Here is an 18,330-nt window from a genome sequence, read left to right as displayed (position 1 = left end):
GACTGTAACCCTGCTCTTATTGGACAGACCATGCTAGGGACAAGACATTTACCTGACTGTAACCCTGCTCTAATTGGACAGACCATGCTAGGGACAAGACATTTACCTGACTGTAACCCTGCTGTTATTGGACAGACCATGCTAGGGACCAGACATTTACCTGACTGTAACCCTGCTCTTATTGGACAGACCATGCTAGGGACCAGACATTTACCTGACTGTAACCCTGCTCTTATTGGACAGACCATGCTAGGGACAAGACATTTACCTGACTGTAACCCTGCTCTAATTGGACAGACCATGCTAGGAACAAGACATATACCCCACTTTAACCCTGCTGTTATTGGACAGACCATGCTAGGGACCAGACATTTACCTGACTGTAACCCTGCTCTAATTGGACAGACCATGCTAGGGACCAGACATGTACCCATAACCCTGCTCTTATTGGACAGACCATGCTAGGGACCAGACATTTACCTGACTTTAACCCTGCTCTAATTGGACAGGCCATGCTAGGGACCAGACATGTACCCATAACCCTGCTCTTATTGGACAGACCATGCTAGGGACCAGACATTTACCTGACTTTAACCCTGCTCTAATTGGACAGGCCATGCTAGGGACCAGACATTTACCTGACTGTAACCCTGCTCTAATTGGACAGACCATGCTAGGGACCAGACATTTACCTGACTGTAACCCTGCTGTTATTGGACAGACCATGCTAGGGACCAGACATTTACCTGACTGTAACCCTGCTGTTATTGGACAGACCATGCTAGGGACCAGACATTTACCTGACTGTAACCCTGCTCTTATTGGACAGACCATGCTAGGGACCAGACATTTACCTGACTGTAACCCTGCTCTAATTGGACAGACCATGCTAGGAACCAGACATATACCCCACTTTAACCCTGCTCTAATTGGACAGACCATGCTAGGGACCAGACATTTACCTGACTTTAACCCTGCTATAATTGGACAGGCCATGCTAGGGACCAGACATTTACCCCACTTTAACCCTGCTCTAATTGGACAGACCATGCTAGGGATCAGACATTTACCTGACTGTAACCCTGCTCTAATTGGACAGACCATGCTAGGGACCAGACATTTACCTGACTGTAACCCTGCTGTTATTGGACAGACCATGCTAGGGAGCAGACATTTACCTGACTTTAACCCTGCTCTAATTGGACAGACCATGCTAGGGACCAGACATTTACCTGACTTTAACCCTGCTCTAATTGGACAGACCATGCTAGGGACCAGACATTTACCTGACTTTAACCCTGCTCATATTGGACAGACCATGCTAGGGACCAGACATTTACCTGACTTTAACCCTGCTCTTATTGGACAGACCATGCTAGGGACCAGACATTTACCTGACTTTAACCCTGCTGTTATTGGACAGACCATGCTAGGAACCAGACATATACCCCACTTTAACCCTTCTCTAATTGGACAGACCATGCTAGGAACCAGACATTTACCTGACTGTAACCCTGCTCTAATTGGACAGACCATGCTAGGAACCAGACATTTACCTGACTGTAACCCTGCTGTTATTGGACAGACCATGCTAGGAACCAGACATATACCTGACTTTAACCCTGCTCTAATTGGACAGACCATGCTAGGAACCAGACATATACCCCACTTTAACCCTGCTCTTATTGGACAGACCATGAAAGGGACCAGACATTTACCCCACTTTAACCCTGCTGTTATTGGACAGACCATGAAAGGGACCAGACATTTACCCCACTTTAACCCTGCTCTAATTGGACAGACCATGCTAGGGACCAGACATTTACCTGACTGTAACCCTGCTCTAATTGGACAGACCATGCTAGGGACCAGACATTTACCTGACTTTAACCCTGCTCTAATTGGACAGACCATGCTAGGGACCAGACATTTACCTGACTTTAACCCTGCTCTTATTGGACAGACCATGCTAGGGACCAGATAAAAACTGTGGGCTTCCTGGTCAGGTCTCATTGCCAGGAAACACCCCTTGTGACTGATCTTTATGTAAATGAAGTTGTATGTTATGCAGATAAAGTTCCTTCAGAAATATTACTGACACATTGATTTGATTAATCCATGTTGGTCACTTCATTGTTGATTGGTAAAATATGCCTCTTAGTGCTTGACATGAGGGAGTGTTTATCGGTGTCGGCCTAGCTATCTCCACCCCTAAAGCTGGCTCATCCTATCAGTGGGCTCCGTGCCTCAGGTTTCTGTGGCAATGAAATTGATTTAATGAGACAGTAATTGATTGGATATCCAGGGATGTGTGTGGACACACTTGCCTTCAGGGCTGAAGCCTGTTGGCTCTTGTCTGCAGAGTGTGATGCCCTGTCTAGAGGAATTAAACACGAACCTCAGATACTGCCAGTTACAGTACCTAGAAAATCTGTGAGGAGCTGACACTGATATACTGTAGTTTTATTCAAGTATTGATCATTTACCCAGTTAGCTGTCAGAATAATCTATTGTATTAAGATGATAAACACTTGGTTAACATTGGGAGCCTCACACAGTTTGAAATCAAACAACAGTATTTACTGGTTTGGGCTTATTCAAGATACAGGGTCTGTTACTTGCTTGTTAATATTGTTCTGATCTTCTTGTCTGGTGATTAGCCAAGTATTATTTCACACAACCCTAAGCTTAAGTGACATTTTAAAGTGAAGTGTTGTTAATTTACCTAAGGCCTTTATTGTTTTTTGCTTATAAGCACAATCGATAGAGACATGCCTCATCGGGGTGATTTCTGGGTAAGAATATGCTGAGTTGGAATACGATTTCAGCTCCGATGGCAGAAGCCCTGGGAATTAAATTCTAAACTAATTAGTGTTGTGAGGTAGTGTTGTGCGCCTATATGGTTTATGGGTAATGAACTGGCTTTTTGTCTCCCGGCTTTGTCTTTAAGAGGAGCCCTATGGGTCTGCAGTGGAGATTTCCATGAACATCCAGAGAATTGAACCACAAAGGACCAAGGGATTCTGAGAATTCTCAGAGTCCTGTTGGGTGAATGATCTTTCTATATATACAGTGGCTGAATACAGCTGTGAAATAAGTCTAATCAATCCCTCCCTCCCTCTCTGCCTCCCCCTCTCTCCCAGACTGATCCAGGAGGAGAAGGAGTCGACAGAGCTGCGGGCGGAGGAGATAGAGAACCGTGTGGCCAGCGTCAGCCTGGAGGGTCTCAACCTCGCCCGTATGCACCACCCAGGAGCCTCCATCACCGCCTCGGCCACCGCCTCCTCCCTGGCCTCTTCCTCCCCGCCCAGCGGACACTCCACCCCCAAGCTGGACCACCGCAGCACCGCAGACATGGAGCGCATGGGTATCATGACACTGGTACGCTGCTGGGGTCAGGACGGGCTGTAGGTGTGGTGGGGAGTGTATGTACGAGGGTATCCCAGTCTTGACGAAGGCTACCACAGCCGTATCGGGCTCTGTCTGTATTGTGGTGCAGGACAGGGCCAATAGAAGCACCTGGGATCAGCATTCAGTATGCTGTGTTTGGCCTCTCTTTCTTTGTTCTCAGCCTTGCTCTTTCAATAGACCTCATATGTCTACTTCACCTGAGCTGCCCTTGATTATGCTAGAACGGAAAGTTAACTCAATTTGATGGTAAACTAGTAACCTCAAATGACCCTGGACCAGATTTCAAAGCAGCTCTGAGAGAGAGCCAGACGTAGATTTTTTTCATTAGCCAGCCACTTGTAAAAGCATGTATTGGCTTTCTTTCAACTTGATTTAGATGGTGTTCTTTACTTGATGGATTGAGTTGCATAATCTATCTGGCTGGGGTTCATTACTCCTTCATCGTAGAGCTTGGCTTGGTTTGTGTGTGTTGTAGATTCCAGGATGTGATAGTCTGTGCTATGTTTGTTTACTATGTTTTAAGGACTTCAGAAGATTTTTTATATTTTGCCACTATTGTCCTATTGAGCAATACAAGTACTGTCTACATTAGGTCAATAAAAGTGCTGTCAACGTTAGGTCAATAAAAGTACTGTCTACATTAGGTCAATAAAAGTGCTGTCAACGTTAGGTCAATAAAAGTACTGTCCACATTAGGTCAATAAAAGTACTGTCTACGTTAGGTCAATAAAAGTACTATCTGTTAGGTCAACACAAGTACTGTCTGTTAGGTCAATAAAAGTACTATCTACGTTAGGTCAATACAAGTACTGTCTGTTAGGTCAATAAAAGTACTGTCTACGTTAGGTCCATAAAAATACTGTCTACATTAGGTCAATGAAAGTACTGTCTACGTTAGGTCAATAAAAGTACTGTCTACGTTAGGTCAATAAAAGTACTGTCTACGTTAGGTCAATAAAAGTACTGTCTACGTTAGGTCAATAAAAGTACTGTCTACGTTAGGTCAATAAAAGTACTGTCTACGTTAGGTCAATAAAAGTACTGTCTACATTAGGTCAATAAAAGTACTGTCTACGTTACAGTGAGGGAAAAAAGTATTTGATCCCCTGCTGATTCTGTACGTTTGCCCACTGACAAAGAAATGATCAGTCTATAATTTTAATGGTAGGTTTATTTGAACAGTGAGAGACAGAATAAAAAAAATTAAAAAAAACGCATGTCAGAAATGTTATAAATTGATTTGCATTTTAATGAGGGAAATAAGTATTTGACCCCCTCTCAATCAGAAAGATTTCTGGCTCCCAGGTGTCTTTTATACAGGTAATGAGCTGAGATTAGGAGCACACTCTTAAAGGGAGTGCTCCTAATCTCAGCTGTTACCTGTATAAAAGACACCTGTCCACAGAAGCAATCAATCAGATTCCAAACTCTCCACCATGGCCTAGACCAAAGAGCTCTCCAAGGATGTCAGGGACAAGATTGTAGACCTACACAAGGCTGGAATAGGCTACAAGACCATCGCCAAGCAGCTTGGTGAGAAGGTGACAACAGTTGGTGCGATTATTCGCAAATGGAAGAAACACAAAAGAACTGTCAATCCACTCGGCCTGGGGCTCCATGCAAGATCTCACCTTGTGGAGTTGCAATGATCATGAGAACGATGAGGAATCAGCCCAGAACTACACGGGAGGATCTTGTCAATGCTCTCAAGGCAGCTGGGACCATAGTCACCAAGAAAACAATTGACAACACACTACGCGTTGAAGGACTGAAATCCTGCAGCGCCCGCAAGGTCCCCCTGCTCAAGAAAGCACATATACATGCCCGTCTGAAGTTTGCCAATGAACATCTGAATGATTCAGAGGACAACTGGGTGAATGTGTTGTGGTCAGATGAGACCAAAATGGAGCTCTTTGGCATCAACTCAACTCGCCGTGTTTGGAGGAGGAGGAATGCTGCCTATGACCCCAAGAATACCATCCCCACCGTCAAACATGGAGGTGGAAACATTATGCTTTGGGGGGTGTTTTTCTGCTAAGGGGACAGAACAACTTCACCGCATCAAAGGGACAATGGACGGGGCCATGTACCGTCAAATCTTGGGTGGGAACCTCCTTCCCTCAGCCAGGGCATTGAAAATGGGTCGTGGATGGGTATTCCAGCATGACAATGACCCAAAACACACGGCCAAGGCAACAAAGGAGTGGCTCAAGAAGAAGCACATTAAGGTCCTGGAGTGGCCTAGCCCGTCTTTAGACCTTAATCCCATAGAAAATCTGTGGAGGGAGCTGAAGGTTCGAGTTGCCAAACGTCAGCCTCAAAACCTTAATGACTTGGAGAAGATCTGCAAAGAGGAGTGGGACAAAATCCCTCCTGAGATGTGTGCAAACCTGGTGGCCAACTACAAGAAACGTCTGACCTCTGTGATTGGCAACAAGGGTTTTGCCACCAAGTACTAAGTCATGTTTTGCAGTGGGGTCAAATACTTATTTCCCTCATTAAAATGCAAATCATTTTATAACATTTTTGACATGAGTTTTTCAGGATTTTTTTGTTGTTATTCTGTCTCTCACTGTTCAAATAAATCTACCATTAAAATTATAGACTGATCATTTCTTTGTCAGTGGGCAAACGTACAAAATCAGCAGGGGATCAAATACTTTTTTCCCTCACTGTAGGTCAATGAAAGTACTGTCTACGTTAGGTCAATAAAAGTACTGTCTACATTAGGTCAATACAAGGACTGTCTGTTAGCTCAATAAAAGTACTGTCTGTTAGGTCAATAAAAGTACTGTCTGTTAGGTCAATAAAAGTACTGTCTATGTTAGGTCAATAAAAGTACTGTCTGTTAGGTCAATAAAAGTACTGTCTGTTAGGTCAATAAAAGTACTGTCTACGTTAGGTCAATAAAAGTACTGTCTACATTAGGTCAATACAAGTACTGTCTGTTAGGTCAATAAAAGTACTGTCTATGTTAGGTCAATAAAAGTACTGTCTGTTAGGTCAATAAAAGTACTGTCTGTTAGGTCAATGAAAGTACTGTCTGGATAGAGACAATACTACCAAGGAAAAAAGGTCTGCCCTGATGAATACCCAGATGACATGATTGAATGGCAGGCTAGAAATACACGCATTAGGATGAACTGATCAGTTGACTGTGTGTACCGCCGATAGAGGATTTTCTCTCTCTATCTCTTTGTTTGTCTGTCACACACACACACACACACACACACACACACACACACACACACACACACACACACACACACACACACACACACACACACACACACACACACACAGCACACTGACCCAGGGCTGTAGCGCTCCAGATGTCCCCATCACAGGGAGTCTGTCTCTTTTTTTCTATCCTCCACTGTGCTAAAAGTATTCAAATCCCCACAATCCATCCATCCATCCAGCCATCCAGCCAGCCAGACAGACAGCCAGCCATCCATCCATCCAGACAGCCAGACGGTCTCAGAGAGTGAATGTTGCCAATACCCAGGGGCTTTTAAAGAATGAGCCTTAGATTTTATATACCTCTCAAATGAATAGTGGCAAAGCAGGTTATTTTGTCAACAAATCACTGTAATTGATTGTGTGGTGTAATGTGTAATTGACAGGTCATGTGCCCACCTGATGGTATATCGGCTAGCCATGTCTATAACTATAAATGAGGTGTTTCTGTATGGGCGAGGACATTTGTTTAATCTTACTGATTTACTGTAAACTGCTGTTTTCCTTTGCTTTCCTGTCCTCCACCCTGCAGCCCAGTGATCTGAGGAAACACAGGAGAAAGGTACAGTACTAATGAAATGTTAATTTTATTACAATAAACAATTCAAATTCATAGTACCTCTGTCTTCCTGTAGATGACTGTCATGGTCTGGTGTAAACTTGCCATTACTGGACTCTGATGACCTATAAGCAAACAGTGTTGTAGAGATTGATGTGTGAGGTGTGACTATAGTGTAATACCAGTATTGTAGAGATTGATATGTGAGGTATGACTATAGTGTAGTAACAGTGTTGTAGAGATTGATGTGTGAGGTGTTACTATAGTGTAGTAACAGTGTTGTAGAGATTGATGTGTGAGGTGTTACTATAGTGTAGTAACAGTGTTGTAGAGATTGATGTGTGAGGTGTTACTATAGTGTAGTAACAGTGTTGTAGAGATTGATGTGTGAGGTGTTACTATAGTGTAGTAAATTTTGTAGAGATTGATGTGTGAGGTGTTACTATAGTGTAGTAACAGTGTTGTAGAGATTGATGTGTGAGGTGTGACTATAGTGTAATAACAGTGTTGTAGAGATTGATATGTGAGGTATGACTATAGTGTAGTAACAGTGTTGTAGAGATTGATGTGTGAGGTATGACTATAGTGTAGTAACAGTGTTGTAGAGATTGATGTGTGAGGTGTTACTATAGTGTAGTAACAGTGTTGTAGAGATTGATGTGTGAGGTGTGACTATAGTGTAGTAACAGTGTTGTAGAGATTGATGTGTGAGGTGTTAATACACTAGTTTAATAAAAGCTACTAACAGGTCTCTTCACCCCTCCACGGTCAGATTGCGGCCACCGACGATGACGGCCAGGACAAGGCTACCATCAAGTGTGAGACGTCCCCTCCCCCCACGCCCCGGACCGTACGCATGACCCGCACACTGCCAGCCTCCTCACACAACGAGGCCCGAGGGTATATTTCACTTATAGCGCTCACACACACACACACACACACTCCACCTTCTTCATCCTGACGGTAATTTATGAGACAAATTGTCTCTTACCCAAGTTGTATCTTTTTCCTTGACCGTGTGTGTGTGCGTGCATGCGTGTGTGTGCATATGTGTGCGTGTGTGTGTTTGCAGCATTGCTGCCAACCTGGAGGCAGAGGCCAGTGCTCTGAGCAGCGTAGCCAGCAGTCAGGACTCCATCAACAAGCAGCCCAAGAAGAAGGGCATCAAGTCCTCCATCGGACGCCTGTTTGGCAAGAAGGAGAAGACCAGACTGGCACAGCTGCATGCCCACAGGGAGGCCATCGGGCAGAGCCAAGGTACTGGTCTACACTCAGCACCTCTCTGATATGAGTTGCTCTTATCTGTTCTATATACTCTTTGGTTAATGAGTAGTCATTCATTTACATTGTCATTTGGCAGTTTAGGATAGATAATAATAAGGTATTTGAGGTAGATATGTACATAAAGGCAGGGTAAAGTGACTAGACATCAGGATAGATAATAATAAGGTATTTGAGGTAGATATGTACATGAAGTAAAGTGACTAGGCATCATGATAGATAATAACAAGGTATTTGAGGTAGATATGTACATGAAGGCAGGGTAAAGTGACTAGGCATCAGGATAGATAATAACAAGGTATTTGAGGTAGATATGTACATGAAGGCAGGGTAAAGTGACTAGGCATCAGGATAGATAATAATAAGGTATTTGAGGTAGATATGTACATGAAGGCAGGGTAAAGTGACTAGGGCATCAGGATAGATAATAATAAGGTATTTGAGGTAGATATGTACATGAAGGCAGGGTAAAGTGACTAGGCATCAGGATAGATAATAATAAGGTATTTGAGGTAGATATGTACATGAAGGCAGGGTAAAGTGACTAGGCATCAGGATAGATAATAATAAGGTATTTGAGGTAGATATGTACATGAAGGCAGGGTAAAGTGACTAGACATCAGGATAGATAATAACAAGTTATTTGAGGTAGATACAGTATGTACATGAAGGCCGGGTAAAGTGACTAGGCATCAGGATAGATAATAATAAGGTATTTGAGGTAGATATGTACATGAAGGCAGGGTAAAGTGACTAGGCATCAGGATAGATAATAATAAGGTATTTGAGGTAGATATGTACATGAAGGCAGGGTTAAGTGACTAGGCATCAGGATAGATAATAATAAGGTATTTGAGGTAGATATGTACATGAAGGCAGGGTAAAGTGACTAGGCATCAGGATAGATAATAATAAGGTATTTGAGGTAGATATGTACATGAAGGCCAGGTAAGGTGACTACAGTAGGCATCAGAATAGATAATAATAAGGTATTTGAGGTAGATATGTACATGAAGGCAGGGTAAAGTGACTAGGCATCAGGATAGATAATAATAAGGTATTTGAGGTAGATATGTACATGAAGGCAGGGTAAAGTGACTAGGCATCAGGATAGATAATAACAAGGTATTTGAGGTAGATATGTACATGAAGGCAGGGTAAAGTGACTAGGCATCAGGATAGATAATAACAAGGTATTTGAGGTAGATATGTACATGAAGTAAAGTGACTAGGCATCATGATAGATAATAACAAGGTATTTGAGGTAGATATGTACATGAAGGCAGGGTAGTGACTAGGCATCAGGATAGATAATAACAAGGTATTTGAGGTAGATATGTACATGAAGTAAAGTGACTAGGCATCATGATAGATAATAACAAGGTATTTGAGGTAGATATGTACATGAAGGCAGGGTAAAGTGACCAGGCATCAGGATAGATAATAATAAGGTATTTGAGGTAGATATGTACATGAAGGCAGGGTAAAGTGACTAGGCATCAGGATAGATAATAATAAGGTATTTGAGGTAGATATGTACATGAAGGCAGGGTAAAGTGACTAGGCATCAGGATAGATAATAATAAGGTATTTCAGGTTGATATGTACATGAAGGCAGGGTGGTGACTAGACATCAGGATAGATAATAATAAGGTATTTGAGGTAGATATGTACATGAAGGCAGGGTAAAGTGACTAGGCATCAGGATAGATAATAATAAGGTATTTGAGGTAGATATGTACATGAAGGCAGGGTAAAGTGACTAGGCATCAGGATAGATAACAATAAGGTATTTGAGGTAGATATGTACATGAAGGCCAGGTAAGGTGACTACAGTAGGCATCAGGATAGATAATAATAAGGTATTTGAGGTAGATATGTACATGAAGGCAGGGTAAAGTGACTAGGCATCAGGATAGATAATAATAAGGTATTTGAGGTAGATATGTACATGAAGGCAGGGTTAAGTGACTAGACATCAGGATAGATAATAATAAGGTATTTGAGGTAGATATGTACATGAAGGCAGGGTAAAGTGACTAGACATCAGGATAGATAATAATAAGGTATTTGAGGTAGATATGTACATGAAGGCAGGGTAAAGTGACTAGGCATCAGGATAGATAATAATAAGGTATTTGATGCAGGGTAAAGTGACTAGGCATCAGGATAGATAATAATAAGGTATTTGATGCAGGGTAAAGTGACTAGGCATCAGGATAGATCATAATAAGAGTAAAATAAAGAACAGAGTAGCAGCAGCAAATTATGAGTGTGTGTGTGTGTGTGTGTGTGTGTGTGTGTGTGTGTGTGTGTGTGTGTGTGTGTGTGTGTGTGTGTGTGTGTGTGTGTGTGTGTGTGTTTGAATGTGTGAGAGATTTGTGTGGGAGTGACAGTGTAGTGTGTATATGGTGTGTATATATAGTCTAGTGAGTGTTTATATGGTGTGTATATATAGTTTATTGAGTGTGTATATGGGGTGTATATATAGTCTAGTCAGTGTGTATATGGTGTGTATATATAGTCTAGTGAGTGTGTATGGTGTGTATATGTAGTCTAGTGAGTGTGTATATGGTGTGTATATATAGTCTAGTGAGTGTGTATATGGTGTGTATATATAGTCTATTGAGTGTGTATATGGGGTGTATATATTGTCTAGTGAGTGTGTATATGGTGTGTATATATAGTCTATTGAGTGTGTATATGGGGTGTATATATTGTCTAGTGAGTGTGTATGGTGTGTGTATATGTAGTCTAGTAAGTGTGTATGGTGTGTATATATAGTCTAGTGAGTGTTTATATGGTGTGTATATATAGTCTAGTGAGTGTGTATATGGTGTGTATATATAGTCTAGTGAGTGTGTATATGGTGTGTATATATAGTCTAGTGAGTGTGTATATGGGGTGTATATATAGTCTAGTGAGTGTGTATATGGTGTGTATATGTAGTCTAGTGAGTGTGTATATGGTGTGTATATATAGTCTAGTGAGTGTGTATGTGGTGTGTATATATAGTCTAGTGAGTGTGTATATGGTGTGTATATGTAGTCTAGTGAGTGTGTATATGGGGTGTATATATAGTCTAGTGAGTGTGTATATGGTGTGTATATGTAGTCTAGTGAGTGTGTATATGGGGTGTATATATAGTCTAGTGAGTGTGTATATGGTGTGTATATGTAGTCTAGTGAGTGTGTATGGTGTGTATATGTAGTCTAGTGAGTGTGTATATGGTGTGTATATATAGTCTAGTGAGTGTGTATATGGTGTGTATATATAGTCTATTGAGTGTGTATATGGGGTGTATATATTGTCTAGTGAGTGTGTATATGGTGTGTATATATAGTCTATTGAGTGTGTATATTGGGTGTATATATTGTCTAGTGAGTGTGTATGGTGTGTGTATATGTAGTCTAGTGAGTGTGTATGGTGTGTATATATAGTCTAGTGAGTGTTTATATGGTGTGTATATGTAGTCTAGTGAGTGTGTATATGGGGTGTATATATTGTCTAGTGAGTGTGTATATGGTGTGTATATATAGTCTAGTGAGTGTGTATATAGTGTGTATATATAGTCTAGTGAGTGTGTATATGGTGTGTATATGTAGTCTAGTGAGTGTATATGGTGTGTATATGTAGTCTAGTGAGTGTGTGTGGTGTGTATATATAGTCTAGTGAGTGTGTATATGGTGTGTATATATAGTCTATTGAGTGTGTATATGGGGTGTATATATAGTCTAGTCAGTGTGTATATGGTGTGTATATATAGTCTAGTGAGTGTGTATGGTGTGTATATATAGTCTAGTGAGTGTGTATATGGTTTGTATATATAGTCTAGTGAGTGTGTATATGGTGTGTATATATAGTCTAGTGAGTGTGTATATGTAGTCTAGTGAGTGTGTATATGGGGTGTATATATAGTCTAGTGAGTGTGTATATGGTGTGTATATGTAGTCTAGTGAGTGTGTATATGGGGTGTATATATAGTCTAGTGAGTGTGTATATGGTGTGTATATATAGTCTAGTGAGTGTGTATATGTAGTCTAGTGAGTGTGTATATGGTGTGTATATATAGTCTAGTGAGTGTGTATATGGTGTGTATATATAGTCTAGTGAGTGTGTATATGGTGTGTATATATAGTCTAGTGAGTGTGTATATGGGGTGTATATGTAGTCTAGTGAGTGTGTATGGTTTGTATATGTAGTCTAGTGAGTGTGTATATGGTGTGTATATATAGTCTAGTGAGTGTGTATGGTGTGTATATGTAGTCTAGTGAGTGTGTATATGGTTTGTATATGTAGTCTAGTGAGTGTGTATATGGTGTGTATATGTAGTCTAGTGAGTGTATATGGTGTGTGTATATGTAGTCTAGTGAGTGTGTATATGGTGTGTATATATAGTCTAGTGAGTGTGTATATGGTGTGTATATATAGTCTAGTGAGTGTGTATATGGTGTGTATATATAGTCTAGTGAGTGTGTATATGGTGTGTATATATAGTCTAGTGAGTGTGTATATGGTGTATATATATAGTGTAGTGAGTGTATATGGTGTGTATATATAGTCTAGTGAGTGTGTATATGGGGTGTATATATTGTCTAGTCAGTGTGTATACGGTGTGTGTATATAGTCTAGTGAGTGTATATGGTGTGTATATGTAGTCTAGTGAGTGTGTATATGGTGTGTATATATAGTCTAGTGAGTGTGTATGGTGTGTATATGTAGTCTAGTGAGTGTGTATATGGTGTGTATATATAGTCTAGTGAGTGTGTATATGTAGTCTAGTGAGTGTGTATGGTGTGTATATGTAGTCTAGTGAGTGTGTATGGTGTGTATATGTAGTCTAGTGAGTGTGTATGGTGTATATATCGTCTAGTGAGTGTGTATGGTGTATATATCGTCTAGTGAGTGTGTATGGTGTGTATATGTAGTCTAGTGAGTGTGTATGGTGTGTATATGTAGTCTAGTGAGTGTGTATATGGTGTGTATATATAGTCTAGTGAGTGTGTATATGGTGTGTATATATAGTCTAGTGAGTGTGTATATGGTGTGTATATATAGTCTAGTGAGTGTGTATATGGGGTGTATATGTATTCTAGTGAGTGTGTATGGTTTGTATATGTAGTCTAGTGAGTGTGTATATGGTGTGTATATATAGTCTAGTGAGTGTGTATGGTGTGTATATGTAGTCTAGTGAGTGTGTATATGGTTTGTATATGTAGTCTAGTGAGTGTGTATATGGTGTGTATATGTAGTCTAGTGAGTGTATATGGTGTGTGTATATGTAGTCTAGTGAGTGTGTATATGGTGTGTATATATAGTCTAGTGAGTGTGTATATGGTGTGTATATATAGTCTAGTGAGTGTGTATATGGTGTGTATATATAGTCTAGTGAGTGTGTATATGGTGTGTATATATAGTCTAGTGAGTGTGTATATGGTGTATATATATAGTGTAGTGAGTGTATATGGTGTGTATATATAGTCTAGTGAGTGTGTATATGGTGTGTATATATAGTCTAGTGAGTGTGTATATGGGGTGTATATATTGTCTAGTCAGTGTGTATACGGTGTGTGTATATAGTCTAGTGAGTGTATATGGTGTGTATATGTAGTCTAGTCAGTGTGTATATGGTGTGTATATATAGTCTAGTGAGTGTGTATGGTGTGTATATGTAGTCTAGTGAGTGTGTATATGGTGTGTATATATAGTCTAGTGAGTGTGTATATGTAGTCCAGTGAGTGTGTATGGTGTGTATATGTAGTCTAGTGAGTGTGTATGGTGTGTATATGTAGTCTAGTGAGTGTGTTTGGTGTGTATATATAGTCTAGTGAGTGTGTATGGTGTATATATCGTCTAGTGAGTGTGTATGGTGTGTATATGTAGTCTAGTGAGTATGTATGGTGTGTATATGTAGTCTAGTGAGTGTGTATGGTGTGTATATGTAGTCTAGTGAGTGCGTATGGTGTGTATATGTAGTCTAGTGAGTGTGTATATGGTGTGTATATGTAGTCTAGTGAGTGTGTATATGGTGTGTATATATAGTCTAGTGAGTGTGTATATGTAGTCCAGTGAGTGTGTATGGTGTGTATATGTAGTCTAGTGAGTGTGTTTGGTGTGTATATATAGTCTAGTGAGTGTGTATGGTGTATATATCGTCTAGTGAGTGTGTATGGTGTGTATATGTAGTCTAGTGAGTATGTATGGTGTGTATATGTAGTCTAGTGAGTGTGTATGGTGTGTATATGTAGTCTAGTGAGTGTGTATGGTGTGTATATGTAGTCTAGTGAGTGTGTATATGGTGTGTATATATAGTCTAGTGGGTGTGTATATATAGTCTAGTGAGTGTGTATGGTGTGTATATGTAGTCTAGTGAGTGTGTATGGTGTGTGTATATGTAGTCTAGTGAGTGTGTATATGGTGTGTATATATAGTCTAGTGAGTGTGCGTAGGGTCGGTGCAAGATAGAGTCAGTGCAGATAGTTCAGGTACCATTAATTGACTATTTTGCAGTCTTGTGGCTTTGGGATAAAGGCTGTCTCAAAGGCCACATTTTTTTAGCCTTCCTCTGAACCTACCTGATATAGAGATCCTGGATGGCAGGGAGCTTGGCCCCAGTGATGTACTGTGCTGGCCCAATTGCCATATGAAGTAGTGATGCAGTCAGTCAAGATGCTCTCGCCGGTGCAGCTGTAGAACTTTTTGAGGATCTGAGGGCCCTAACCTGCCTGTATTATGTTAGATGATACTTGTCACAGAGGTTATTACTTACCACCTCACCACCCAAACATCACCTACAAACATCACCCATCTGTGTGAAGTAGATAATGTGACTATGAAAAAGCGTAAACTCTCTGTTGAGTACAGATTCAGAGGAGATAAGGGTGGCTCCTTGCTAGTACTGTCTGGATACTATCTACACTGGATGATTTCTATGAGCCATGCAGGCAGTGCAGTAATGTCCCATTCTCCCTCTCTCACAGGAGTGTCTGATCCAGACCTGGGTCAGGACATGGCTGTGGGGAAGCTGGGGACTCAGGCTGAGAAAGACCGCCGGCTGAAAAAGAAGTAAGCTTTCACAACACCCCCCTCCTGCCGATCAAACCTGCCACCACAGCATTTCACCCCAAACAAACAACAACCTTGCGCTCAATAATACTCGATTGGCTCACATCACAGCCAGTGGGAGATAAATCATATCTGTGTCACTAGAAACACTGGGCAATGTACCACACCAGTACTAACACCCCCCTGTGTTAATCTACTGTACATGACACTACTGTAGTAAAGAGTTTTGATACACACACCTTTTTATGTGCCAGACAGCTGTGTCTGTCTATAGTAAATCTGAATAGAGATCGTTATCTTGTTTCCAACCTTTGATCCCAGTGGCTGGTGAGGAATCCCTGTGGGGTTTCATTAGTCCTTTCCCTGTATAGGAGGCAGTTCCACATGTGGCTGGATAGAAGATACATCTCCAATACTCTCACTCTCCAGCAGAGAGAGAGGATCAATACAGACCAGGAACCTGAATAGACGTACAATAGACGTACAGGGATCCCCCCTTACCAAACACACAGTCAGACTATTGATTGGGTTAGAAGTCTATTCATGTCACACATGTAGGCCTACGATTTTAGTTCATGCTTTTGGTTTGGTTTTCCAGATATAGTCCTCCTTTAAACCCACACATGAACGACAAAACAGGGGGGTTCCCTCATGTGCAAGTTTCATCTCCTTTCAACTGGGGATGGATGTGTCTACCGTGTCAGTGCCAAATGACAAATACGTTCTCTGTAGACGAGCTTTGAGTTGTCATGACAATAACTTTCCCACCCTTACAGATGATCAATAGAAGGTATTATGATGATGACGACTGTGTGTTTTGTTTTGTGTCGATTCTCCAGTTTTCCAGGAAGTGGACCGCCTTGCATCTTGATGCTCTCCTCCAGTGCATGCTATTGAACTGCCTGCTGAATTTGCATTGACATTTTCAGCCTGGTCAATATCGTGATCGTTCATTGGTTCATTGCTGATGTGTTGTGTATGTGTGATGTGTTGGGTAATATTTGGCTGGTTTGTTCCTGTGAAGAATGTGAACCAATGCATTGCAGGTGTCTTGCCCCAAGTGCATTATCTTTCGTCTGCCTGCACGCGATGCTGTAAAAAGCTGCATCGACCAAAGAGAAGAAGAAAGGGGCTTTTCTTTTGCTAACCAATACAACTCTTTGACTTGTCGTTCTACTGTTCTAATGTCAGTCTTTGGAAAAGCTCTTGTCACATGTCTACTTGAGAGACTGTTTCTATTTTGCAGTGTGTGTGTGTGTGTGTGTGTGTGTGTGTGTGTGTGTGTGTGTGTGTGTGTGTGTGTGTGTGGGGGGGGGGTGCCTGCGTCCATGTGTGTGTGTGTTTGAATATGTGTCCGTGCATGTATGGGCAGTGTGTGTGTGTGTGTGTGTGTGTGTGTGTGTTTGTGCATTCGTGTGTGTGTGTTTGGGGGCAAGGTGGTAAGGGGGGGGGGGGCTGTTAACTCATTAACATTTGTGCACTTTTTGTCTCCCGTCACTTTCTCTTCCTCTCTCTCTCTCCTTGTACTCTTCCTCCCTCCCTCTCATCATGTGACTAAAGAAGCGGGTAAGTTGTGACAGTGTGAAACCTGGACATCTCCATTGTCAGCGCTGTGCCGTCTGTCCACCTCTCTGTCCATCCATCTGTCCCCCTCCCAATGGCCGGTGCCAAAGCTGACGTCACTCTGTCCCTCTATGGCTGTTAATGACCCCTTGCTTTCTAGCTATCTTTCTTCCTTTCGATCTTTCTATTTTTTCATTTACCGTATAAAATGTTTCTCCCCCACAGTGCAGTGGCGGCTGCATCCATGGCTGGACAAAGAATGTGTGGCGTCACCCGTTAATGGGGTTGATTTTTATACTTGGAATGTCCAATACCTTCCTCCTTCCTTGTGCGTGTTTCTATATCTGTGACTGTGAGATATAACCGGTTCTGATACCGGGTTATGGGGCGTCATATCTTGTTGTTTTATTTTCTTTGTCATAACTGTTTCCTTCCTTTCCCAGCTATGTTCAGTGGATGTATATCTCATGCCTAAGAACCTGACATGAACATATCTATCTATATGCCTGTTGTATTGACACGACATTGAATGGAAACAAATTGATTGATATCAATGGACACATCTCCTATGTTGTGTGTCAGTCCATTCAGTGTTTGTATGGTGTATTCAAGTGCCCTTTCTCTGCACTGAGGCCTTCAACTCTGACCAAGTCACATACATAATGTGTCACATGCCTTTTCTCCATATGCCTCATGTTGGCCACTATGTCTCCAGATGGAAGACATTTTAGCTGCACTCAGGAACTAGTTTCTGCCTTAGAGCTCTCATGAAGTATTCTGTTCACTGAATGGAATTGTAACTTCAGAAGTCTGTTTTTGTGTGTAGCATGTTGTGTGAGTTATGTATTTATCAGCTCAACAGGCCCTCTCTATATTCAGACTCTTAGACCAACCAGACACTATCAACTGTCTTCAGGAAGTAGCGTTCCACAGTTGGGTATCTCTCTCGCGTAGCCTCTCTGGTTCTTTTCTACACCGTAGGCCTCCCACCCATCTGCTTCCCAACTCCATTAGTTAGCAGTGTGCACACAGCAATAAAGATGAGAACACACACACACCCCAAACACACATTTATATAGACTGTTCATCAGTTCTCTGTCTCTCACTCTGCCTAACAGAGTTGGTGTCGCAGGAATCAGCATATTACAAATTGCCTGGTACATGACTGAGTAAAGAGAAGCTCCTCTCCTCTGCTCTCCCTAGATAAGGTG

The 18,330-nt window shown here is 41.5% G+C and overlaps 1 protein-coding gene across 13 annotated transcripts in view; it reads left to right on the top strand.

Moving 5' to 3' along the window:
- Positions 1-18,330, top strand: part of LOC106609381 (liprin-alpha-2) — a 207,449-nt gene that overhangs the window by 176,409 nt on the left and 12,710 nt on the right. For 10 of the 13 annotated variants that reach the window (XM_045722130.1, XM_045722131.1, XM_045722134.1 and 7 more), the window contains exons 16-21: positions 3,144-3,381; positions 7,184-7,213; positions 7,983-8,110; positions 8,283-8,467; positions 15,472-15,556; positions 17,117-17,122. In XM_045722130.1, coding sequence (XP_045578086.1) covers positions 3,144-3,381; positions 7,184-7,213; positions 7,983-8,110; positions 8,283-8,467; positions 15,472-15,556; positions 17,117-17,122 — 672 coding nt within the window. The remainder of the gene's footprint in view (positions 1-3,143; positions 3,382-7,183; positions 7,214-7,982; positions 8,111-8,282; positions 8,468-15,471; positions 15,557-17,116; positions 17,123-18,330) is intronic. The other 3 variants (XM_045722136.1, XM_045722132.1, XM_045722125.1) reach the window with 1 other exon arrangement.

Source organism: Salmo salar, chromosome ssa07, assembly GCF_905237065.1.
Source record: "Salmo salar chromosome ssa07, Ssal_v3.1, whole genome shotgun sequence".
Taxonomy (NCBI): domain Eukaryota; kingdom Metazoa; phylum Chordata; class Actinopteri; order Salmoniformes; family Salmonidae; genus Salmo; species Salmo salar.
The sequence above is the reverse complement of the archived record's forward strand: the minus strand, read 5'-3'. Positions and strand labels throughout refer to the sequence as shown.